The sequence below is a fragment of the Manacus vitellinus genome, unplaced genomic scaffold, assembly GCF_001715985.3.
Source record: "Manacus vitellinus isolate BGI_N305 unplaced genomic scaffold, ASM171598v3 scaffold_2_pilon, whole genome shotgun sequence".
NCBI lineage: Eukaryota > Metazoa > Chordata > Aves > Passeriformes > Pipridae > Manacus > Manacus vitellinus.
The window spans coordinates 37,189,099-37,216,576 of NW_021940208.1; the positions used below are offsets into that span (position 1 = coordinate 37,189,099).

General features: G+C 38.3%; 1 protein-coding gene across 11 annotated transcripts in view; it reads left to right on the top strand.

Moving 5' to 3' along the window:
• The window catches only part of LMO7 (LIM domain 7), a 130,104-nt gene that overhangs the window by 60,931 nt on the left and 41,695 nt on the right, over positions 1 to 27,478 (top strand). For all 11 annotated transcript variants that reach the window (XM_029960966.1, XM_018071112.2, XM_018071117.2 and 8 more), the window contains 3 exons: positions 25,414 to 25,444; positions 25,858 to 25,971; positions 26,453 to 26,651. In XM_029960966.1, coding sequence (XP_029816826.1) covers positions 25,414 to 25,444; positions 25,858 to 25,971; positions 26,453 to 26,651 — 344 coding nt within the window. The remainder of the gene's footprint in view (positions 1 to 25,413; positions 25,445 to 25,857; positions 25,972 to 26,452; positions 26,652 to 27,478) is intronic.

Sequence of the window (27,478 nt, forward strand, 5' to 3'; positions counted from 1 at the left end):
TCCTGTCTCTGCTGCCTGGCAGTTAAGTGTGGTATCTCCTCATTTTACCTTGTGGGAACTCACTCATACACCCTCAGGCTGTTGGCATCTCAGACTGCCATCCTGTCCAACCTGGACATGTTCCCTTTCCAGCAGGAAAAGTTATTTTGTCCTTTATTTCTGAATGTGCTTTGCTGATAGCACTCCCATCTAATCAACAACATCACAAAGCCACTCAGAGATACCAAACTCTTTATTTGTATGTGATGAAGTGTTCTTGTGACATCTGAGTTAGGGTAAAGACCCACTGTTCCTCGTGAACAGAATCTGTTCTAAGAAAATAATCTGTCTATCTGGTAAGGAGGCTACAACTTTCAGTTGCATTTTGTTTTCTATTGCAACTGAGATGATGCATAGCTATGATGAAAACCCCTCCTCTATAATTACTGGAAGTAATCTGGGATAGGAGAAGTAAGAATCCTCTTATATACCCAGACTCTCAGTTCCAAGTGATTATGTGATTATCTTTTTTGCAAAGGAAAAGCTCCTTAAAATTTTATTGTTTAGAAGTTTGTGTGAAGAGGGCTGTCTAAAATTACTGGTTGCTGCTCCAAGCCTTGCAAACTTTATACTTTGCCAGCTCAGCAAGATTAGTCGTTGGGTGATGTGGAAAAAGTATACTGGCATGGAAGGATTTTTTCTGCAAGTGAAAATGGGAATGGGTATTAATGTCTGAGATTTATAGTTCAGTCTTTCTGTAAATCTGCAGAAGTCATTGCTCAATGGTATACTACAGTGATATGTCATGTGTTTCAAGAAAAATCATCCAGATGGACTTACTCCTCACATACCATGTCCAGCAGTCATATGCATATCATCTTGTTCAGTGTCTAGTTATTTGTGTAGGTGCATATGTGTCCATCTTCAGTTCTTTCAGTATATTTGATTTTTATTTTTTTATTACTCTAGGATTTTATTATTTCTAATTGGAGCAGATGTTAGTTTAAAACCCAGAACTTTGAGTTTATTTTTATTTGTACTAATGCAAGATTGTCTTAATACTTAATTTGATTCTTTTTTAGTTCTGTCAAAGTAAGGATGTAATATGAGCTTAGTGACTTGACTCTCAGTTGTCAGCATGGTTACTATTTAAAAACGTTAAGCACTTCCTTACCCAGTTCTTTAGGGGTGACACACCCAGTTGTTCCCAGCTGTGGAAGAGTTATTAGTAAAATCATACCATGGAGTCTATGAGAGTTCTCATAGACAGACACCAAACTTAATTCTGATGGAGTTTGTTATCCCAGTTATCAGTTTTAAAGGAGACAGCCTGAACAATCAGACTGAGAGTGTAAACTCAAATTTGTCTTTTCTTTCAAGCAAATTAATTATTCTACCTGAAAAAAAATTATAATTCTGTAAAATGAGGTATCTAGTTAAAGAATCTCATTAAAATCTAATAATAAATCCAAACAATGGTGGGTTAACAGATTAGAATATTAAACTAAGAAAAAAAAAAGAAATCCCAAAAATCAAAACAAACACCCAACTCCCCCCCAAGAAACAATTCACTGCAAAATCCTAAATAGCAAACTTTTTTTAAAGGTACACAGCCTCTGAGTTCTAACGTTGAAGTTTTATCATACTGATTTCATTCTTCAATAAAAGAGCAAATTAAAATACTTGGCTTCCATTAATATTATTGCTACAGGGTTATATTTAGAGTATGCCTTGAATGAAACTAAAAACTGAGACCCCATCTGGAGTACTGTGTCCAGCTCTGAGGCCCCCAACATAAGAAGGATGTGAACCTGCTGGAGCGAGTCCATAGAAGATGATCAGAGGGCTGGAGCACTTCTCATATGAAGACAGGTTGAGAGAGTTAGGGTTGTTCATCCTGGAGAAGAGAAGGCCCCAGGGAGACCTTACGGCAGCCTTCCAGTACCTAAAAGGGGCCTAAAAGAAAGATGGAGAGGGATTTTTCACAAGGCTGCATAGGACAGGACAAGAAGTAATGGCTTTAAACTGAAAGAGGGTAGGTTTGCATTTAGATAGTGGGAAGAAATTCTTCCTGTGAGGGTGGTGAGATACTGGAACAGGATTCTCAGAGAAGCTGTGGATGCTCCATCCCTGGAAGTGTTTAAGGCCAGATTGAATGGGGCTTTGAGCAACCTGGTGTAGTGGAAGGTGTACCTGCCTGTGGCAGAGGGGTTGGAACTAGATGATCTTTAAGGTCCCTTCCAACCCAAACCATTCTGTGATTGTTCCCAAAGATAGCTGGAAGTATCTCATCACCTTGCAGAACTTAGTATTTTTATAAGACCTTCATCTTTTTGCTGCTCTGTACTTTTTCAGATATTCATTATCAGTCTTGCACACTAAATAAAGTGTAAATCATATAAAGTAAACAGAAAATCCTGTTGGAGAAGTCTTGCTGAAATGAGATTAAGTGCCTACATGAGATGAAATAACAGAGCTCTGACTGGCGCTGGCATTTCAAAACTTTGGGTACTTTTTAACTTATCCATTTAATGTTTCTTTAGCACAATTTTTTTTCCCGATTTCCTAAAGCAAAAAGCAATCCTGGAAAAATTTGAATGCTGTGCTTTCTGTAGCATAAAGCTCTACATAACTAAAGCCAACTGGAGAGAAGTGACAACTGTTATATGCTGTGTTCATCCTTGTGTTCCTGCATTTCAGCTGAGTTTTTGAGACACGCTCTCTATTTCAGTTGAGAGAGAATACTTTCTGAATTTGAAATACCACCAAAAAAAGTTGTTCAGAGAATGATGCTTTCAAAGTAAAGCCTGAAAAAAATGAAATTGTTGCTGTGTGATGTGACTTTAAGCACATATTCTGCATCTCTTGATCCATTTGGAGAAGGATACCCTTCATCGAGTGTTCTTCTGATTATATAAGGGTTAACTAGTATAACAACATTAACTATTTTAAGCATACATACAGAATCTCACTACCTTGTACATCCCAACTCTTATCTCTTACTAAGCAACTCTCTCCTTTTAGGGGTTGTCAGGAGGGAAGCCTTCTAGCAGTGAGTTAAGCCAAACACAAAGCATCCTCTAGCACCTATCTTCTTTATCCTATAATTTGAATTACAATACCACCAGTGCCTTCTTTCAGTGATGAAATTGCTTCTCTTGTCCTTTTGGGCCAACCACTAAATGTGCGGGTCTAATAGGATTCCTAAAAGTAAGAGTGAAGAAGTAGCAGAGAGGAGTTGAATGCAGGTGTAACTCCTTCCAGTGCTAAGCTCAGTCCCTTAGCAAATTCCTGTTCTTGTGGTAGGTAACACCCAAGAGCACTATTTCACTCTATAGTAGATATTAGTTTTCATTAGAAATTTTTTTTTTTAAACAGAAGTTGATGTTTCTTGTGACTTGAATTTTCTTCCTGTCTAGTCCTGGGGAGTATGCTGTGTTTCCTGATTCCACTTGTGTTTCCTGCTCAGGGTACTTTCTTTTGCGGAGTCAACAAAGGCGAAGTGAAATTTCTGTTCTATGGAATGAACGTTAGCAATGTCAGGTAGACCACTGAAGAAAGCAATCTGCATAGAAATCCCTGAAATATGGTCTTTTTGAGTGGAGAACTGTCATCAGTGGCCTTAGAAATTTGTATTTTGGAGAGGACTTTTTTAGAGTTGCTCTACCAGTATCACTCAGTTTTTTAAACTGTCTGGCTGGTGAGCTACCTGAAAGCTTGAGATGTGATGATGAGACACTGTTTTGGGACTCATATCCTATTTTGTCCTTCAGGAAGAGCTACCATAAATTGCTCAAAAGAAACATCATCAAAAACCTTGAAAATGCATACTGAAAAACAAACAAAAAACCCCACCCCAAGAACAATAGCAACAAAAAAAAAAAAAAACAAAACCACAACAAAAAATCCCCCAGCAATGAAGGGAGAGAGAATGCAAGTCAGTTTGTGGGTAGCTCAGAGCTGGTGTTTGCTGTTGATAGTACTGAATTCATACTTAGGTCTTCTTCCATATCTAATATGTTTCTGGAATTACTATACCATCTTGAAATATTTTTTTCTCAAGAATTTAATGCTTATAATAAGAGTGCATAATGGAGCTGAATCTGAATTTACTGTGCTGATTTTTCCAAGAAACATACATTTTAATGAGCTGAAAAACTTAGTTCTAATTTGGCTTCAAAGTAAAAAAAAACAACCAAAACACTAAACACACAACCTAGAACCACCCTTTCCTGCCTTTTTATTTTGTGTAGAATAGAAAGTTGTGTGTTGGATGGAAAGTTGGATGAAAGCCAAGTGCTTCAGTGCAAGAAGTAAAATAACAGTTAGCCCAAAAATTGTACCTGTGTCAATTCTCCAACTTATACCTATGTGACTGAAGAGTCAATCATCACAAAGGCTTGGGCATTTTAGAAACTATCTTTCAATTCAAGTTGAGATGAAAGGAATAAAAGACAACTTTTTGTGGGTCTTGAAAGTTGAAATGCAAACCATTTAACCAAAACTTATTTAGAACAATGAATGCTGCTGTTTCTCCATTTATATTCAGGGAAATAACATTTTTTACACATGTGGTTGTAATAGGCCTTTATTGTGGTAACTGAGTTTCCTAGTGACAGTTCCTTTGAAATGGAAAAGTGCAGCACCCTCATTTCAGAATGACTCTAGAAATGTTCCTACAACTTTGTGTGTAAATTCTCTTTTTGCTGTGGGCATTGTCATAGAAATATATTAACTTCCTGGGGATAGACGTATTCTAAACGTTGAAATTTCTATATTTATTTTGTTTATTATATAACTAATTTCAAGATCATTCATTTCACAAGTTTAACATTTATTAATACTTAGAACAATATGCAGAAATAAAGAAAATGAAAAGAGTGTATTGTATCAGTCTAGTGAAACTGTTGTGCTTAAGTGTAAAATATTCATGCTCATGTTATTAATCTACATAAGCTGTAAATCACTCCAGTAAAACCGTTGTAGGCAATAAAATATGTTCCAGACTTTGGACTATACCTGCTAGAAATTTATGTCCGCCTCTTCAGTGTAGAGTCTATAAAAGTGTTGGGTGTGGTGCTATTTAACCTTTCTGTTTTATCTGTGAATTTTCTGACCATTATGAAAAATGTTTGAGATATATCATTTTTGCTGCTGAGTAATTTAACAGTTAATAATTTATACTTCCTTTATGAGATTATACTTTTGATAGTGTTTGATTTTACCATTTATCTATTTTGTGAAGATGATTCTGCTGTAAGAATGAAAAACTCTGCAGTTCTATACCTGTACCTAGAAGTATACAGGAGGAGTCTGAACAAATTTGGAAAAAAAAATACATTTATTGTGTGTTAGTTGTATTGAAAGCAATTCAGGTATCTCTAATGGCATAGATTCATAGCCTTATATTGGAATTCATATACTGTTACTAGATTACTGTCGCTTTCTGCTGAGTGGTGTTGGTTTGTTTAAAGTCCTCGTTTTTGATCCTATTACATTTTAAAAGTATCTCTGGGGTAACTTTTTTTTTGGAGTAGGGGGTACATTATTACTAAAAGCCTTTACAATAATTTTTCACCATTTGTGTTAAGAGAAGTTTCTCTAACCTTTCAGGATTCCCATGGGAATCCATCTAAACCTTAGGCACCTGTATTCCTTTTAATCCCATAACATACCAGGATAAAATGTAGTTTATAAAACAATGCAGGAGAGAGAGGAAAGGATTTTGGATGAGTAGCAGTGAGCTACCAAAGAAGGTAAACAAAAAATCCACATTTTTTGGTGGTAATTCTTTTTTTCTTCCATACAGAAAAATTTCTGTGTCTGATGTTGGAAGCTGAAGGACTTATAAAAAGGATAAGCTTGTGTTAGTTAATATCAATTAAACAGAAACATATATGCAAATTTACTATTTTATTATTTTTAATTGTATTTTACTGCTAAATTGCTGAAGAGCAGTTAGTTTTTCTGCAGACAACTCAACAGGAAGAGCTTCTATATTTAAATAGTGGGGGAAGCTGACTTCTTGAAGTTTTCCATGGATACAGAAGTTTGCCAATTAACCATACTCTGTAAATAGAGAAAGTAAAGCTGAACAGCATATTAACACTTCTCGATCCTACTTCATACATAACCCTACTTTTGGCCATTTTTATTCATGAGCTTTCAGAGGTTTCAATTCAAAGTATTATTACTGCTTAATTAATTACTACTTATAGTAAAAGTGCCATTAACGGATTTTATACTGTGAATACTACAAAAAGCAATTGGTAATGCAATAACGAATTCAAATATTCTTATAAAGCGCATTTCCAGAGGACTGCAGGGTTGTTTTCATGTTGTCACTGAAACCAGCTAAATGAAATAATGTCTCACCACATGGTTAGATAAGAAGGGGCGGAGAGGTGGAAATGAAGAGTGCTAGATAGCAGCCAAGCTTAACCACACAAAGGCATGATCTCTTCATGTTTCTTTTAAATTATAGAGATCTGTTGTCTTTAAGAAACAAAAGGGAAAAAAAAAAAGCCAACAACAACAACAACAAAAGAAAACCCGACTGGAGGACTGTTCTCCAGACTGAACAAGCTGGAGGATCAAGCTCAGGATCTCCAGCCCTGACCATTATGGTGATCTTCACTCAGCTTGCTCTGCTTTATCAGTGTCTTTCCTGTACTGCAGGATGCCAAACTGGGAACAGCACCATTATAGACATAATAATAAGTGCATAATAAGTGCTGAGGAAAGGGAGAATGATTAGATCTGTTAGCCTTCTGGCCACACTCCATTTTGTATGGCCACGTACCGTTTCGTACAGCCCTGGGTGCTGGTAACCAGTGTTGCCAGTGTTCGCTGCTGGCTGGCGTTCGGCCCAGAAGGACCTCTAGGCCCGACTCCCTGCCCCACTCTGCAGTCGCAAGAGTTAGGTTCGTCCCAGGAGCAGGACTTGGTCTTTGTCCTTGCTGAATGTCATATGAAGTTCCTGCAGAGCCAGTCCTCCCCACAGCCCTGCCCTCTGACGTATGTATCCCCTGCCTGCATTCCTGTCTGCTTGGGGAGGGAGCACAGTATCAGAAACTGACTCAGAAACGAAAATTTTGAAAGCTGCTGTAACTGAATGCTTAAACTGGAGTAAGAAGGTTGACTAATGCAGGTGATATTTCTTCTTTCCTTTACCTTCTAGAAAAAAATGTCCTGTAAGTGTAAACACATACACACCTTTGAACCCAGTTTGTACAGATATGCATCAACTGACGTGGATTCCAATGCAGTATATGATAAAATATTTAACTGGGGTGGGGAAAGGGAGTCTAAGTTCAAAATACTTCTGCTTTTGCAAAGGCTATTAAATTACAGACAGCCACTTGTTCCCTGTGAATAACCACTGAAATACGCTTGTCAGATTTATGATGTGGTAATGTATTCTTTTTAACTCTGTGACCTGATGTTTGTTAAGATACCCTCAACTGGGATAATTTTCTGGGGTGAGGGATGTACTTGGTAAAGCACTAGCTAAAAATGCCTGAGTTAACAGAAGGCACAGTATATTTATGTATGGGTTGACTTGAAGATGTGATGTATTTTCAACACAGATCTGTGCAGTAGGGAATTACTGTACAATTCCAAACCCTAATCCTAATTTCTCCAAATTTGCCAGTGTTGAATACTACAGTAAACAGCTTTGAATTGTTTTTTCAGGTTAACTTTTTTTTCAGAATATGTATAAAATAGAAGAAAACTTTGGTTGCTTAAATGAGAACAGGAAAATCAGAACAATTCCAGTTTTATACACAAAATGATGAGTTCTGGAATAGCAGATGCTGCTCAGGCCTGAGATAATGAGGTCAGGAGTTTTGTAAGAGTTTCGTAAAGGTATCTATTCAGTGTTCAGTGCCAGTCAAAAAACCCAAACCAACAACCAACCAAACAAAAAACCCAAAACCTCAAACAAAAAACCAAACAAACCAAAAAACCAACCAACCAACCAAAAAACCAACCCCCCCAAAAGACCAACAAGCCCATCCCCCCAGAAACCTATCCAGAAACAAGTATTAGGAATAGGAAAAAAATGGCACATCGCTATGCTGCTGTGGTTAATCTGGAATTTTCTGGTGTTGTAATACCATATGAAGCTTTGGACTTTGATCAGTTTCCTTTTTCTCACTCTCTCACTTCACTTCCCCAAATTCAGACCTATGGAACTGGAATATCTTCATCCTCATGGCATTTCTCTGACCAAATGTAGGAATAGCTTCTGCTGTGTATTTAGTTCAACACGCTGAGAGTCCTGAGCCTGAAAGCGAATGATGGATAAAGGATAGAGCTGCACAAAGTAGCAAACTTAAAACAAACAAATAAACAGAAAACCCCCAGCAGATGGCATGGACAAGTGATTCAACTAGTCACTACATCCCATGTTATATGACTAATCAATGAACCAAATGAAGGGGCAATAGGGCTTCCTTGCCAATAGATAATGTGGATGATGAAGTTTATTTGCGTTCAAGTGGTACTGGAGAAGTTCAAAGAAGGCAAATCTTTTAAGAGTAACTTAGAATGGGGAACCACATCTATCTTGCGAAGTCCATGAGGGAGAAGCATCTTGCCTGCTCTATTTTTACTCTTCCTTAGGCAACCTCTTGGAATTACGTGGGAGGGTGGGATACTGGACTACAGAGAATTTTTTGATCCGGCCCCATGTGGATGTTTGTGTCTGTGGTTTTGAAAAGGTTACATGCAGTGCAAGCTGTTTTTAACTTCTGTAGATCTATGATAAACTCCTCCAAGAAGGAAAACTAAGGAAGAAAATCAGACATAAATTTTATGGAGGGAATTATTTTGATTTGATAAATCAATTAAGCAATCTACCATTGTTAAGCTTTAGCAAGTGTGGAACATTGTACGCAGAGCTATCTGGAAAGATGAATAAAATCACAGTGGGTCTCTTAACCTAGACAAGTATCTGACTATTTCGATATGTGACTGGGTTGTGCAATCACAGGGAAAAATATTATCATGAATTATTAATAATTTAACATATTATGTTTTTTCATTAAACTATTTGAAATTTTACTAAAAGCTTCATCAGAATAATGAATAAGAATGGCTGAAATAAGCTGGTACATGTATTTGCATATACTATATTCAGCATCATTACTTAAAACCTACTTTTGCTCTAAAAGAATGAGTCAATTTAAGAGGCTTTTGTTACTGATTTTGGCATTGGAAATGTAACTGTAAGATCACACATCAGATGGTTATGTAGAAGGCACACCCACACGGGTTGAATAAGCGCAGAATAAGATGCATTGGTAATGATACTCCTCTGCTGTGCTTGTCCTGCAAAACCCTCTCTTCTCTCTGTGCAGAACATTTTATTCTTTGAAATCTGAGCTTGCCTCTGGTATTGAATGTTGGCTGCTGTTAAGAAATCATACAAAAGTCACTTAGCACTGGTGGTTTACTAGTATTTGCCATTTCACTGCGATATTTTCATTCCTTCAAGAGGAAAAGAATATCTTGCAAAAGGATACTTTTCTTTTTATAAACAACATTTTGCCTTTCTGAAGCATTTTCCTCTTTCAGCTGTAAACAAATTCCTTAGTTAGATTTCAGTTTTCTCTAATACTATTTGAATAACTCGTGAATATGTTCAACAAGCTAGTTTGATAAGTAACCTCTACCTGGATAACTGGAGATTTCTGTAATGTAGTATGGTGATCATGATAAAATGACGTGATATCACTTGTAAATTACTTCTTTTTTTTGTTCAGTATTTTATTTCATTGATTGGATAAGATTTTAAATCTCTGAATCCAGGGAATGGTGGCACCAAACAGCACGAGTCTGAGTGCCTGAGCTTTGCTTGCTTGGTACCATGTGAGCAATGGGTGCACAGTAGCTGCTCTCAGCTGTGCACCAGGCTGCCAGCCCAGGAGGACTAAGGCAGGTATTTATGCTTATGCTGTGTCAAGTGTCTGCCAAGTTGCTTGTTAAACTTCCTTTAATGGACAGCATGAGATTTAACAGGAGGAAAGCTGGAATGATAAAGACTGAGGCTTCTAGGTTTTCTCAAAGTGTGTATAGACTGTGGGGCACTGGAGTGAAATGGCAGAGAAGGGAGGAAGCTGGGCAAGTTGCATTCCTGGTCAGTTTGCAGATGACACCGAGCTGGGCAGGAGTGTTGATCTGTGGAGGGTAGGAAGGCTCTACAGAGCAGTCTGGATAGGCAGGATTGATGGGCTGAGGCCAATTGGATGAGATTCAACACAGTAAAGTGCCAGGTCCTGCACTTGGGTCGCAACATGCAGTGCTTGGGGAGGAGTGGCTGGAAAGTTGCTCAGCGGAAAATGACCTGGGGTGCTGGTCAACAGCAGGCTGGACAAGAGCCAGCAGTGTGCCCAGGTGGCCAAGAAAGCCAGTGGCATCCTGGTTTGTATCAGAAATAGTTTGGCCAGCAGGACTAGGGCAGTAATTGTCCCCCTGTACTTGGCATTGGTGAGGCCACACTTCAAATCCTCTGTTCAGTTTTGGGTCCCTCTCTACAAGAAAGACATTAAGATGCTAGAGAATGACCAGAGAAGGGCAACAAAGCTGGTGAAGAGTCTGGAGCACCAGTCTGATGAAGAGAGGCTGAGGGAGCTGGGGGTGGTTTAGCCTGGAGAAAATGAGGCTCGGGGAGGACGTTATTGCTCTCTACAACTACCTGAAAGGAGATTATAGCAAGGTGGATGTCAGTCTTTTCTCACTAGTAACAAGCGACAGGCCAAGAAGAAATGGCCTCAAGTTATGTCAGGGGAGGTTTACATTGGATATCAGGAAAAATTTCTTCAGCAAAGGGCTTGTGAAACATTTGAACAGGCTGTCCAAGGAAATGGTGGAGTCACCATCCCTGGAGATATTTAAGACTTGTAGATATGGCATCTGGGGACATGGTTTAGTGGTGGAATTGGCAGTGCTAGATTAATGGTCAGATTCAGTAATCTTAAAGGTCTTAAATGACTCTATGATTCTAGCTTAATTATGGTTCAGGAGAGGTGGGGAAGCAGCGAACACTGAACATTTATTCTTGTCAGCTGTTGCTCAGGAATATGTTCGCGTGGTTTCCATTATTTAAAAATGGCTTATTACTGTCTGATCAAGTCAGGAGAGAGAGAGAGAAGCCTGCTTTTATCTCCCAGGGAAGGAATCCTTTTGATGGACATGTACCAAAGGCACGTGTACATTACTTATAGAAGGAGCTTTTGTTTGCAGAATTTTTGTCAGGAAAGCAAATATGTTCAAGCTCGTAGAAACTGTTTGGTTAGGTTTAATTGCGTGTAGATTTTGGCATGCAACATTTAATGGAACATGTTCCTGTTATTTGTGCATCTGCAGTTATAGGAGAGACTGTCCTCAAAAAGCTAGAGTAAGAAGCAGTGAAAACAGTGGAAGAAAACTACTAAACTGTGGGGGTTTTTCTGCCTTCGCCCACGAGAGAGAGTAGTCCAGCTAATTAGGTCAGGTTACTTCAACTCTTGGTAATGTGACTTTTTTGTTAGTGCAGTTTTAAATTATGAGGACTCCCTTCAGTTTCAGAAAAATCGTAATGAGATTTTTGTTTTTTAATTTGCCTGTAAAAAAGTCTAGAATACGCTTTTACTGTAAATGGAGAGGAGGTAGAATCTTCTTGGTTTCTCGTTCCTTGGTTGTCAGTGTCTGCGTGCCACCGCTGCTCTTGTTTGGAATAGCCTTCTGATAACTCTTCAGCTAATTTGGGATACCCAGTAAAGATGCCTTCGCACTGTTTTCACTCTCTATTGCTCAGATGTCTCTACCAGGCAACTCACAAAACAAACAGCAACACTGGGTCAGTATCAAAGAGTGCACACTTTGAAGTAGGGGGCAAATGACTGTTATGAAAGGTTAGTCTTTAATGCTGTTACAGGAGGTAGTTGTACAGGTTTTCATGCATTTGCCTATTAAGGTGTGTAATGCCCTGATTCTTACATACAAAAAATAATTAGTGAGTAATTATTAGAAAAAATTACCTTGCACTTTCATTGGTGGTGGAGCATACAGCAGAGATTAATTTATAGCCAGAATTTGAATGCATGTGGCTCTTTGTGATGGTCAACAAAACAAGACAGAAAAACAAAGAGAAAAGTATAAGACAAACTGGCTAAAGATGGTCAATTTAAGACTTGGAGAAGAGAGAGGGAAGAAAAGAAGTTGTCTCATTAAATAAAGCAAGATGCAGTCCATTCTGATCTTTTTACCTGCAATAAAATTAATAATTATTTAAGAGAGTAAATACACTGGATAATTATATGTTTAATTTTTCATAGAGAATTGCTTTTTGGTTTGACTAAAGCTCTCTTACCACTGGTGGTGCTCCCTGGCCAGTCTTCAATTTGTGAAAGCACTTTGGTAAAGCTTGGTTGTACCCATGAAACACAGGATCCCCTATGCAAGCCAAAATTAGCAAAAATAAAAACCTTTGTGAAGGAAGTAGAATTTCAAAACAGTTTTTATTTCTGTAAGTTGCTCTGGAATCATGAGTGTGCTAGTGAGCATATTTTTGAGGGGAATTGGTATGACACTCAAAATGAGTGCATATAAGATTTTACAAATTAGAATAATCACAGACTTAATTTAAATGTGCATTTATGTACTTTAAACAGCCTCTTTACTTCACATCCAGTCTGATTTCCATGCTATCAGCATTCATCAATGCTAAAATTTCAATGTCATTCCTTAACACAAGAATAAATTTGGGTGTGCATTTGACAACAGTTAATTTTGTCTCTTTGCAAAGAATAATACCTCTGTGCTTTTATTCTATTATTCTTTTCCTGGTGGCTTTCCTTTTTGAAGCATTGCATGTTTTTTGTTGGTAACTTCATTATGCAAAAGAAGTTCAAATATATTCACATGTGTACCTATTATGTGTCAGGGTTTTTCCTTTAGGGCCTTAGGTAATAACTATATTACTTTTCATAATATTTCAAGTAATTACATACTTGAAATTCTGTCTAGAGTTCATGCAACAGTTCTGGATTTCTTTCCCTAGCAGAAGCTTCCACAGATTCTTTCCTACCTGAAAAAAATTTGGGGGTACATATTTTTACATGTATTCAATGCACTGTTTTCCAAATGAAGAGTTTTAAATGCAGAGTGGCAGTGGACTTCATATTTATCTTCTTTCCCTTTGAGAAATAAATATCTGACTATTGCAGTGGTTTTGAATCAGTGTCTTTCCAAAAATTAGTGCCAAACAGATGGCTGATTTGTTATATCATGAGCTGTTTTTGATAGTACTGATTTCTGTTACTAAAGATGAGGCTTACCTAACTTACACTGCAGTATAAGCTATTTTTTTAGTATCTTAGAAAACTTGTATGCTATACTACTCTGCCATAAATGTATTTCAAAGACTGTTGTATGTCTTTGTACCTTTACTTGATTAAAAAACAATCTTTGACAGGGACTTCTCTTAAATTTATTTTTAAGATATATACCCTAGCAGGTTAAGTGGGCCACTAATTACATCTACACTGAAATGTAGAAAGGATAATATATTAAGAGCACTCCAGCTGGTTTTTCATGGCCTTTTCCACCTGTCTAACACTATGCAGCAAGAAAGTGGAAGTATATTGTAAAATGCTTTCAGTGTTGTGTGGATAAAGTGGTCAACAGTTTGCCATCTGGCATCCAAACTTGATGATAATGCTCAAGCTTATCATCTGTGTGTGATGTCTGTGGATCAAGGGGTGAAGGTATATTCATCCCATTCTTTTCTCCTGTACTTTATAGGGGTTACCTTCCTGTCAAGGGACAGATGAGTTTTGCTGCAGTTTGACAACCTATTCCTGAGCCATCAGCAGAGACTGATGTGTGCTTTCCTCATTAGAGGATGCTACTGGATATTCCTCCACTGCACTGAGTTAATTTCTACTTGTAGCTCTGTTAGCCTGAGGAGGGGAAGCCTTGGAAATTATTGAGTCTTACTGTTGCAAGGTGCACATGGATGATGAGACCTCTGAGATTACTTGATGTGTGATTCTTCCCCAGTTGTAATTTGTTTCAGGTAGAATTAAGTGTAAAGAGGAGAAACACCTGATTAGTTTTATTGATTTGTCTTTTAATTTTTCATCCTGTCTAGATTATCAGTCTTAATTGGGGGATGATAAAGTCTCGGCTTTTCCTGAATTGTAAAACAATTAATATAGTGAGTGCACTGTTGCTGTTAGGATTTCTTAATCAAAGAGGGCCAAAAGCTTGAGCTCAAAAGGGCTACTGCTACAGACAATTCCAAGGTAGCAGGTCTGGATGTAGCAGTTGCTAATGCAGCTGTCCCATGGGAAGCTGAGACTTGTAGCAAACTGGTGCCATAAATGTCATAAACTTTGCAGTTTAACCACTAGTTTAATAATCTTTGCAATGATTAAATGCAATAATAATTGCCATTCACAGGAGGTTTGAAACATCCTTAGTTTTTGGAAGCTGTGGATTCCTAGGTGAGAGTCTCAAGGTTTTATTTGCCCTTACCTGGGTGAAAAAGAGTGCCTGGTCTTCGTTTGGAAATCACAAGGATTGTTGGAAGAAAAATTTGTAGAATAACCTCTTCAAGAGCCCGAGGGTTACTTTTGTGTTATCTTGGCTCTGAAGTTTGATTGACTTCTGAGGAGGATAGCTTACAACCACCATGTTTGTTTTAAGGAACCTACTTCTCCAGTGCTTCATCTGGTTAGACGGTTGGTGAAATTCTGCAGACGGCTAACTGTAATTTCCAAGAATTGGTGCATATAGTATCTTCTTTCTTGTGAGAAGGAAGATTCCTACTTTAGCATTTACTCATGCACTTATTAAAGATGTTGGGAATATTGCCATGGCCTCACTTGGAGCAGAATCGAATAATTTTGTTCCACTCCCTCCCTCTACCACCAGACTTAGTTGTAATAGCTTGTTGGAGCATTTTGGTGATGTCTTAATTAGTGTATTAAGCTTTTTTCCCCCCTCAGTCATCAGTTTTGCTACATACTTCATGAGTACTGGTGAAAGAGAGGTGTGAGATCATCTGTAGTTCCCTGGCTAGGATTGTTTTCCCATATCATTAATTTTGTTCAAGTTTTTATTCTCAGGCTCCTCTAACTTTACAACAGAAACTCCTAAATGACTAATAGCACATTTGGTTTCAGTATATTGGGACGCTCAGAATGGATATAAATGTTTCAGCTTCAGGAGGTATACGGTAAGACTAGCTTAACTTTTCTCCTCCCCCACCCCCCCTTTTTTACTTCCCACACAGGCTTTCTAGCGTTCTGGCAAAGCAAGTATTTGGACTTTTACCCATTCTCTCACTTTACAGTAAAGGAGCATTCATTTTTCCAGCATTAAAAACTTGGCCAGAAACCCTGGCCCAAAACCCTTAATGTTTTGAGCAAATGTTTAAAAATACCCTCTGACTTGGCTGCTCTAAGTAGCTTTAAAAACACTGTTTTCTATTGCAGTGGACAAATTCTTTTTCCCCCAAAGAAGCTAACTGAGAAAGCTAATACTTATCCAATATTATTGATGACAACAAATTGAATTTAGACATTTCAAAAGTTATAGAAATAATTCTGAAACCATAAGGAACCTCAATCAGAATAGTTGCATCTTTAAGGAGCTCTTTTACTTGTGGATGTTGCAAGAGCTGAGGATGGGAGGTGGGAATTGCAACCGATATGGAAAATATGTATTTGTCTTGCATCTTGTCCATTCTCTAAAACAAAAGTGCATACTACACTTTTGCTCAGTTTTTGTATCTTGTTTTTGTTTTAAATGGTATTGTTATTTCATGCCATGTCAGCAGGGAGAGCTATTTAAGGGAATACATCCTCTTTCATTATTCTTTTCTGATAAGTTTGCATAGATTAATATTTGACTTTTCATTAAGTGAAGAGCTCTTTCCTGGCTCTAGATATGTTTTTATAAATGCAGACAGATCAAGAAAACATATGAAATAATAAAGTTCGGTTCTACCTGCATGCCTCACTTCTTTTGGGCATATTTGATCACCCTAAGTTAATGGAGAACCGACTAGTAGAGAGAAGTCAGGTTCAGTCTGTGTTTCATACTGTTGTTCTCTGTGTGATGAGTGATGTGCTCTGTGTTGCTAGGGTAACATGAAGAAACACAGAGGAAAATACGGTAAAATTCCAAAAAGGAAGCATTATATTTTTTTTCAGAGCTTCTTATTTGCTCATGAAATATTTTGCCAAAATATTGCTGAGAAAACCCAACAGTTCTTTAAAGGTTTTATTCCAAATGTAGAGACTAAACTAAATTATTCAGTCATGCAGTAGTGATTTACTTAAGGAAAAATTCCAGTGTCACTTTAATTTGTTTCCAAAATGTGTATCATGGAATAAGCTGTGATTACCTTGTACCTCAATTTTTTCATCTTTGGAAAAATTTGTATTTACTGATAGAGGTGGACAAAGCAAAGTCCTAGCTATATGACTTTGTGACTAAAAACTGTGCTTTTAGTAATCCCACATTAAATTGCACAAGAACAAAAAAAAGCATTTTTTCTTTAATAATACAATAAAAGCTGAGAATAAAAAGAGAGGCTGGCATAGACACTGCCCCTATTCTATGTCCTCCTGTGCAATAGTTTGGCCAACACTACGTTGGAATTGCTCTACATTGGAATTGTTCTAGAGGAAAAAATGAGCCATCAGAAATCTGAAGTGTCTCCCAGTACAAATCCCACATACCCTCAAAATGCAGAGGGTCTGCCTCTTCTCCAGAGGATATCTATCCTCACGCATATACCTCATATTTATGGGTCTTGGCTTTCCTGAAGAGATGACGACTGGAGCAGACTGAATCCCAGATTACTTCCCATTCATGGGCTGTGAATAATGCATCTGTAGCTTCTGCTGCTAACTCTGAGTCATCTCTGCGCTGAATTGTTTTCTGTGTATGTGTTATAATAGCAGCAGCTGAGCAGATCCCTATTTCTACTGGTGACATTGGATGTTAGCACAGGTGTGAACACAGCAATACCCAGTGTAAGTTACTGTCAGTCATATTTTTGCTTTACCAGAGGATATTTTCGTTGTCAAATATCTGGTATAAATTATGCAGTATAGACTTGAGTTCTGTTTTTTTATCTTATTTTGCACACCCTGAGAAATTCAATAAACCTTGCTTTTGAGTGTTATAAGTTGCAGTAAACTGTTTTGCTTATTATATATCATCACCTGTTTGCTTGACACAAAAATAACAAAGCATTACATTTACTAGATCTTTCCCTGGGCATGGACCAAGGGAGGAGATCGAATGAAGGAGATGGTTGGGGTGTTTTTTTTCCTCTTCCATGTATATAGAGGCTGTAAAAATCTCCTGTCTCTCTGAGCAAGCAAATTTGTCTGCCAAATCCTAGTGCTTCCCAAGGGACTGCCTCTGAATTTATCCAAATTGAACAACTGTATTAATCCAGAGGGTTGAGTGTAAGAGAGTGCACATAGGTAGTTGCTGTGGAGTAGTTGGTAGATGGAAAATTTTTCACCTTGACTTCCATTGCAATAACTTGTTTACTCAAATCTGGAGGTGGTGCAGAGGTGTCTGAGCAATGCTTTGTGGGAATAAATGGGTCGGTATTGAGGGCTGTTCTAAAAAGTTACCTCTGACATCTGTGTGTGGGAAGAGGGCATGTTGAAATACTCCAGTTAGGTGTGAGAGTTGGGAGTAAAAAGGACAACAGTTTTGGAAATATTTAATAATGGCAAAGAAGCATCAGGCAGTAAAGTGAATTTTGGTAATGTCTTGAAAAACAGTACTAACTGTGAGTTGCCATGGTTGCTGCAGCTTAGCTGAAACAAATAATAGGCTTTATACATATTTTTTAATTTTTTTATAATGCTGTTGAACTATTTCTGGGCAAACAGCTGCATGTTTTTGTGGTTTTGCATATATTTCTAAAAACTTACACAATGGCACTTAATTGTCTATTTTGAAACTTAGTTTTCAGAGTGACTTCTCAGATATACCGACTGTTTGTTTTGAAAAGAATACTGGCACAATTGTGTGTTCCCTATATTGATTTATGTTCCAATTAATCTACAAAATTTACAATATGGTCTAGATTTGTGTGGGAGAATGAAGGTAAAGGATGTTCAAAACTAAATGCAAGAGAAGTTAAGTAGGTGATGACCCTGATGATCAATGGGATGAGCTAAAGTATTTTGCTTCTTGGAAGGAGGGAGTATAAAATCTCAATGTTTTGATAAAGTACAAGAAAGAAAAAAGGTAGAAGTGGGGTAACATTTAATATAATCCTTATACAAAGGTCAACTGAATTATATACAGGTTTTAAAAAAAGGAAAAAAGCATCAGGGAGATAAATGGCGAGATTCAGCAAAATCATGTGCTCCAAGTTCTGAATACCAGAACTTTGGAGCATCTAAAAATCTATAGCATGTGTAAGTAGTGATATGATAGCTGTCTATGAGTTTATCTAAATTACAGTGTGTATTGCAGTAGTTTTTTCTTGAGAAGCACTTAATTTCACCTCTGAAATTAAAAAGTCCTCTTGGACATGAAGAAACTGATTTCCTTTGAGAACTTTCTAATGCTGTGTGAGAGCTGGGAGTCAACTGCACAACTGCTAATAGTTTGTGCATAAAGTCCATCATGAAAGTCAATGAATGTTCTCATGCTTCTTGGCCAAAGGGTATGGCATGTGTCAAGTGGCCTTCAGAAATAAAAAACCTGATATTTATTTTTGCATAGGTACTAACCTAGATCTGGAATTTAAAGTATCCAATGCAGGCTGGGGAAACATTCTAGATTTTCCCTGGAGAAACCAAGCAAACAAAAAAGTACAAGAGATACACAGTTTAATTGCCTGGAATTAGTGAAGCTGCTGAGTTTTAGAGGGGTTTAGGAATGGAGTAAGGAAAAGACACAAAAAAGGGACCAGTCAACAAAGCTACACTGATCATTATACATCTTAGAATCATTTATGTTGGAAAAGACCTCCAAGATCATCGAGTCCAACTTTAATTTTCTTTAAAATAGCATAAAATTTGGGCAGGAAGATGGAGGATCCTATCAGTCTCCTCTTTGCTGTAGCAACAACATGCAGAGAATGCTCCATTCTGCTTCCCGTACCCACCCCTCAGATGAGAGCCAGGGAGTGCTCAGGGTATTGTTCAGGCTCCTCTGCATACGCTTGTTCTTCTGGGGGTTTTATTTTTTCTTTTTATTTGACAGGCTTGCTTTCTTCTCTACAAAATACAAGTTTTCTCTTTGGAAGAACCTCTTGATTAGACTGGGATTTGAGGAAGCTGGCAGAGATGGACCACCCAGGGAGGGGTCAGATAAGAGCGTGAGGAAATGGATAATGTTATCATCTGGTGACTTGCTGGGGTTGATGCACTTTTCTATAAGTGCCTGTTTTTGTTTTGATAAGGGCTTTAAAGATGGTGTGGAAGCATAATGGCTGAGATCAGCAAGGAAGTGCCATGCTCAAGAGGCAGTGGGAGAGGACGGGCCCTGAAGTGATGGGAGGTGATGCATTCCCACGGAGGGTGTTGGCTGACTGTGTTCCCTCTCTGCGTTCTTGGGCATCTCTTCTCCACCTCTCAGCCCTTCTCATTAGTAGGTGAGGGCACAGGGTGGGGACCGACTACTTGGTCATCAGGGCCCATGGAATTCCTTGCTGCCAGACAGGGCTTTTTGGTGGGCATGAAGAAATGCTTTCTACTGTCATTTTATACCTGACTCTGTGTGGTGTTATGATGTAAGTGGGATTGGGTCCAGTGGATATGTTGCTATGGAAAACACATGTTCTTTTTATAGTCAAATAGAAAGATGCATTTCCAAACGCTGTTCTGGAGCTCTGCAGTCATAGCCCAACTGGTTTATTTCCAGTGTTCTCAGCAGTGAACTGGGGCTCTCGGAGTTGAATATCAATTTGCTATGAATCCAAGTGCTGGAGGAATGTCCTCATGTTTCTGTACCCATGCAGCAACCACATCTTCCACTGGAGCCTTTCTATTCTCAGCAGCACGTGGGAATTCATTGAAATCCGATAGCAGCAATATTTATAGCAGTTGAGTAGGTGGCCACAGAGGCTGAAATTTAGCACAAGCCTGCTGCTGGTTGGACAGACCGTGTCTGTCTCCTGTGCAGTATGCCTCGGTGGGGGTGGAGAAATCCTTCAAGTCCTACTACATCTTCCTCAGAATCTCAGAAGCCTGGAGCTTGGCAAGGAGCTTGGGAGTGGGTTTTTCTTCAGTGTGCTGATCTACTCCAACTCCCAGGCTCTTCCAAGTCCTTCAAAGGGCATCTTGGAAGTGTAACTGCTACCTTGGTGAATGGAAGTTCAAAGGGAGAGCAACAGTGCTTCTTTTTAAACAGAAATCTGTTCAAGTCCTGTGTTTGTGAGGTCCATAGTACAGAGGAAGGGAAGAAAACAGATTGGCAGCTGTTGGGGTTTCTGAAGTATTTGTCACCAAGGAATGGGTTTGGCACTGGGCAGGGTGCGTTTGTCACTGGCACATTCCTTTCTGTCAGTGGGAGTGTCTCCGTCCTTTCTTTCTTCCCTTAAATGGGTTCAGATTTGTCTTATCTCTTTGGACATGACCACACATATTCTTGGCAGCTAACCCTCGTTTAGGGGAGGAGGATACTCTGTTCAAACTTGCTTGTTTGTTGGTTTTGGTTTTTTTAAATTGTTGTTTGATATGTATATTTAAAAGTGTTTCTATATAAGAAACAGACACTTAGAAAACCACATTCTCTGAATGGGATGCTGTAAAATAATCTTCCAGAATCTTTCTCAGAGTTCTGGATATCTTCAATTTGGTCTTGAGCTCTACATTCATGTTCTTCCTGGAAAATAATAAAGTGAAGTGTCAAAGTAGATTTGACATCATGAGTTTCTAGAGGCTGGAATTTAGTACGTTAGGATGTGGGGGAACCAGACCATACAATGTGTTAGAAAAATAAAATCCAGACTATTGAGTCTGTTGTTTAAAAGTTTTGCAATAAGTCAGAAATAAATGTAACTTCTTAAAATGCACTGCTCTTTTGTAAGGATGATTTCTTAAATTACTGTGATCTGCTATCTCCTATAAGGTCTTTGATTATCTACAATTTAAAAAAAAAATAATTTAAATACCCCAAAGTGCAGTAATATAATACTACCAAACTTTGCTTGCTCCTCAGAAATGGGAAGCACAGCACACCTCTGGCTGGGGTGTTGTCACACAGGGACTCTTATGGTACTGGTGTGCAGAGCAGAGTCCTCCTTCACCAGCCCCCTGCTCGCTCTGCTGCAGCAGCATGTTACCTCTGCCATGGTGCTGGTGCAGCAGTTGCTTGTATGATCATGCACTAAAACAGACCAGCAAGTTAATTTGGGGTTTGAAAATGTGTATTAGAAAAAACCCAAACAAAGAAATGGGTGCAGCCCTCTGGTCCCAATGGGTAGCATGGAATGGTAGTGTGATTCAGAGTTGTGTTGGCATAACCACGGAGGCAGCAAATAGGAGCGGCTGGAAGGGAAAGGGAGATCAGGAAATCCTTAAACCAAGCTGCTGCCAAAGCCTTTGTATTGTCAGGCTAGGGCCTTGGTGACTAATTCTGCTATTTAACCTTGAGCAAACAGTGGAGCTGAGAATAAATTCCTTGAGCTGTGGCTCAGTGTGCTGATCTGCTGTGTCACTTTGCTTTATTCTTGTAGAGTGGTCCTCGTTAGAGAAACATCTGTTGGTCCATGCTGGCTGGGAGTAAGTGATGTTTGTCAATATGTGTTGTGTTCAAGTGTAACAGTGGTATTTGGTCTCTAAGCATATCACATACTGACAAGTGAGAGCTATTTCTGTCCCATTTGTCTCTTTTCTGTTTGCTAAAGGATTGACGTAGATAATATGGTTTACACAGAAGGTATTATTTCTCCACAGGTGGTTATTTCACATCTTTTTTATCAGTGTTCAACTTGGATTTGTGCAGTTGTGCTTCACAATTATAATATCCCATATGTGTTATCTTGTGGCCTTTACAATTTTGAGACCTCTTTGTTAGCTGGAATTTGGTATTGGGGTTAGGTTAGGTAATGCAGAATATCGGTGTTGTTTTTTTTTTAAGCTTCAAAATAAATGCTTAAATGCTGAGACTGTGGCAGGAGGAGATGAAGTATTTGTAGTAAAATTTTTCCAGCAAGATCTTAACCACTCTCTTTAGCAGCTTTCTTACTTCGGTCAGACATCTTTAGCAAAGTTGCATTGTTAACAAAAGGAGGTATAAAAAACCTCTGTGAAAATAGAGAAGTTTGTGTTTAAAAACACATGGAGTGATTTAGTAAGTACTGTTGCATCGTCATTTGGAGAGGAACTGACTTCTTTCAGTAGATTAACTTTAAGATGCAGCCTTGGCAGGGCCCTTCCGAGCAAAGCAGCAGCCTGCTTGTGACTTTCAGCATAGTGGTGTTCTCTTATTCAAGCCAGAAATTGGGTTACACAGAATATTTTCATAAAGATGGTTGGCACCAACTGGACTCTGTGATGATTTTGGATGAAAACATCCAAAAGCAGACTTCTTTCACAGTAGCCAAATGTAGGATTGACATTTATTTGCATTGATGAAGATTTATTTGCGTTGATTCAGCAAGTGGGCTACCCCTTCAGTCCTTCTGCTCAGACTGTGTCTATTCTGACAAGTTGTTGAAAAGGTTTAGAAAACAATAGACGTAGTTCAGAGGAGGAAAGTAGTAATGCAAGGGAAGAAACCTTGTGCATGAAGAGTAAACAACTTGTGAGTTTGCTTCTATTGTTGGCAGAGTGAACATGTGAACAAAGCATGGTCTGTGATTCGAGTATGTGAAATATCTCCCTGCCTGCATTTTGGGTCTCAACTGTACTGACTGGTTTACCTGAATGTCCTAGTGCTTGTGTTCTTTATAGCCCAAGTACGCAGGCCTAGTGTATTTATGGTTATTCCAGTATAGAAAATATATTGAAATATAAAGACAATTGAATATTGCTCTGTTGCAAAATGGTTGACTGAAATTATCCCAGAGAACTCAGGGAAAGGAGGTGTGGACATCATCATGTTCAGTCACCTAGCTTTGGTCTTCATGAAGGTTGGCAGCCTTTTTGATATAGGCTTCAGCTGGCTAAGGGCAGAATTTCTCACTCCTTACTGGGCTGCTGAAGTTTGGAAGAAAACTTTAAGGCATCCTTAGCAAGGGCATGCATGGCCTCTGCTTTTATAATTGCAAAAAGGCAGAAGTTCTGCTAATGACAGACTTTGAAGGTAAAGAATGTGAACCTTTAAAATGCTCTCCATTGGGTATGGGAAGTGGAATGTTAGTACACACCACCACAAGAATAGTTTACCATCCTCTGCTTGGCATATCAGTCTGTCTCTAGTAACACCTTAGGTCACAACCATGGTGTGTCCAGCAACATGGACTCTGGAAAAGAAGTCAACCTACTGAAAAAAATGAAGAGGAAATCTTTTTTTCTTCAAAAATAGTCTCCAGTGAAAGAAGAATAGCAATTTGTTTTGGAAGGGATTAAAACAAACCAAAAACCCCAAAACAAACGTGCAAATATTTAAGATTAAAGGAGAAGAGTTCCTCCTTATCTGTGAGAAAGAAGTCACTGACTACAAAGCCAGAAACATCTCTGACATGTAATATTAAGGAAGCTGCAGGCAAAGATGGTGCAGGTCAGATCCATCTCAGGACTTTGCGTGCCTGGTAGCCTGATTTCTTTAGGATGTGGAGATGGGCAAGGCACTTACAGTTACACAGAGTGGAAGTGGGTGCTCTCAAACTAGGAGGAAAGAGAAGGAGGGGACGGTCTGCGTCCATGATGATTGTCACGTCGCATTGAACATTACATTTCTGTGAAGAGCTGGCCAGGCTCTGTCATCGTTTCACTAACTTGTGACGGTCTCCTATGGTTTAATGGTTTATTCTACCTTTTTCCTGTAACCTTTGACTGGCTTGTTCCTAGACAAGCAGGAACAGGATAGGTGCCCTATTACATTGTTGGTCTGGCATGTTATGGGGCTCTGCACAGGTCTTTCTGCTGCTGTATGTGAAGTCTTTTCTTTTTTGTTTGAATCCCTTCACTGTGCTGTGTGTGAATCTTGCAGCTGAACCAGCTGCAAACCAACATCTGGGGCAGGTGAGAAGTTGTTTCTATGTATTTAAGCCATTTACCCTTCCATAACTGCTGGCACTGTGGGCAGGAGTGTTGTTCAGCCACTGTCTGCAGTTCAGCCCTGAATATTTGCATCTGATGACTAGGTCTGTGTTACACCACCTTTGTGAGCCCCCCATTCAAAAAATTTCTTCTTGTTCTTAAAATGAGCAGGAAGACAACAGAATCATTGTGAGTGTCTGCTGGTGCACTTCCAAGGTGTACTACAGACTGGGTATATATATAAAAGAAGATTTTACTAATATTAGTGATTGCATATGTATTTAATATTTTTTGAAAAACATGTATTTGTATAAAAGAAACCAAACCCCTTCTACCCACCATACAGCATCTCTCTCCAGATGTCTCAGTTTCAGTTCCTCATTGTTTTGTCTGAAAAATTTTCTCTAGGCTGAAGTGTTCTCTGTGTTTGAGTCAAGTATCTTAGAAAACAATACAATCAGGGAAAAAGTTACAATTAAATCTCCTTTCATACGGAATTGACTATCTGAGGTTGTTCAGCGTGGAGAAGAGAAGGCTTCAAGGTGACCTTGTCTCAGCCTTCCAGCACCTAAAGGGAACCTACAAGAAAACTGGAGACGGACTTTTTACTGGGACATGTAATAGGACAAGGGGAAATGACTAAACTGAAAGAGTGGGTAGGTTTAGACTGGATATTGGGAAGAAATTCTTTACTTTGAGGGTAGTGAGGCACTGGAACAGGTTGTCCAGAAAAGTTGTGGATGCCCCATCCCTGTAAGTGTTCAAGGCCAGCTTGGATGGGTCTTTGAGCAATGTAGTCTAGTGGAAGGTATCCCTGCCCATGGCAGAGGGGTTGGATCTAGATGATTTTCAAGACCCCTTCCAATCCAAACCATTCTGCGATCTTCCTGGCTAATAGAGGTTATATTTCCCAAAGTCAACAGCTTGTTTTCCACTTCTGTTTTGTCAGTAACTAAATTAAAGGTAATTAAAAAATCATAGAGCCTTTCTGTGTACCTCTCAAAACAGAAACTGTAATAGATCAGCTAGTTTCTCACTCTGTATGTAACAATTGAAATAGTACAGAGTTATGCTTATGTATTCAAAGTGAAATGTTTTTATTTCTTTTGGAACAGTCATAGTTTCATATTTTATGTTTACTGCTATTTGGTCTTGAAACCTTTTAAATCTTGAATTATGATTACATTTTAAGTCAGCTATTTTAAAAGATTTTCTTTTCTTTTCCTCACTTTCTGCCCTGCTTCAGGCCGGAGGAAACCAACAGAAGAGTGAAAAATGTAAGACACATCTACTTCAATATTTTCTGAAACAATTTCACACTAATTCTGATTAATTATTTTTAAACACTTCTGTTTATGGTACTATCATGTTTACTTTATTCTTCATCTGTTCATCTATCTGATATAAATTAGTGCCATTTTACAATGATCTCTATGCAGCTTACTTGCCCAAATCAATGTAATTATTGGAAACAGTACTTTTGTCAGCTTACTGGACATACATTAAATGCATCATAACATTCCTTCATTGTTTTTGGTGGCAATCATAGCTAATACAGTAAACAAGATGTTACAGTTCATTGTCCAAACATCTCTAGCAGCATGCTGAGGTTCTTTTATACTGGTATGTGGCATGAGAGGAAAGTAATTAAGTTTGTATTTAGGTTTTTTGCTTGTTTGTTTTTTTTTAGGTTTTGATTACATTATACTGGCTTGGGAGAAAAGCTCAAAGTAACCCCCATTATAATGGTCCATACCTCAGTCTTAAAGCCTTTGAGAATTTATTAGGGCAAGCATTGACTAAGGTAAGGAATCCAAAAAAGGACACTAAACAAATAGCCTGAATTTTGTAGTTTGTTATACATTACAGCATCAATTCTAAACAGTCTCTTGGGGGTTTAATTTTATTATTAGTTTGGACAACTTAGTCATTTATTTTATTTGTTTTGCTTGCTATCAAGGTCCATGTGAAAAGAATGATTTTTAACTTACATTGGTTCTTCTGCTACCCATATGAATTTCAGAATCCACCTGCTCTGATTAATGTGGTAGATTGTGAATAGCCCAATTTCGATTCCCTTTGACTGAAATAAGAGAAATTTAAGACCTTGTATTGAATCTCCTATCCAAGCTGTTGTATGTGTTGTTTTTAGAGGTTTGCAGTAGTCTTTGTTGAAGTTTTTTTGTGAACTCAAAATGCATTTTAAAAATTTTTGAGTTATAACTCATGAGTAGCATTTGCACCTTAAATTATTGTAAAAGACCTTTCAAAACTTACTCTCCTAGGCACTTGAAGAATCCAGCCACCTGAACAGAAGTGGCAGGGATAGTGGATACGGTGATATTTGGTACGTTGACCGGGGAGAGCCTTTTTCATCTTCAGCTAGCCATAAAAGAGACGATTCTTTTGATAGCTTGGACTCTCTTGGTTCAAGATCCTCCACAAGCTTTTCATCAGATATAACCTTAAAAGGTGGCAGTGAAGGTATGTTTTTATCTTTAAAATCTTTTGTTGACATGTGTCATATGAGTATAGGAGAAGACAATGTGTGGAGCTAATACTTGGGTGTCCAGTACTTAAATTGGCTTGAAAGTCGGCTCTGGTTTTGAAACTGCTGCAGTTGAATTTTGCTTAAGCAAATATTGACCTTTAACAGTTGGTAGAAACAAAGCACTGCTCACACAAATCTTCCTAGGAAGGGTTACTGGAACTCTTGCTCTCACTGCTACCTTAGGGTGTGTGTATGTGCAGTGTTCAGTAAGGAAAACTGGTAGAAATCAGATCTTGATGTCATCACCTAAAATTCACCAGTTGCAAAAGTCTCTTGCCTTGTTCCTAGGGTGCTTATGTCAAACTTCTCTGTTTTCACTTCATTTGTGACTATTCAATATTCAATACTGAATAGTATTTGTTACTTTTGATAGGAAATATCATGGAAATAAGGGTAACAAGAAGACAGTTTGTGACATTGAATCCTAAAGCCGTATTCTAACCTGTGTTTCTCTACCGTTTTAAAGTTCAATACAAACTTGTAGTCTAAAGTTATAAAAAGTGTTAGCTTCTGGATTTTGTTTCATGTGAATAAAACTAAATCACTGGGCAGAGGCCACGTGGAGCATTTCTTATCTGAGCAAAGCAACGTGTAGCCATGTTCAGTACATGATATACCCTGGGCTTCTACTGGGCATTAATCTGGTGAGACGAACATGTTGCTGTACTATTTGCTGTTAACTTGTTTTTGTTAGTAAATTTACATGGGAAATATTATTTAATTAAAAATTTATATGCTCTTTCATGTCTTCAGTCTAGAG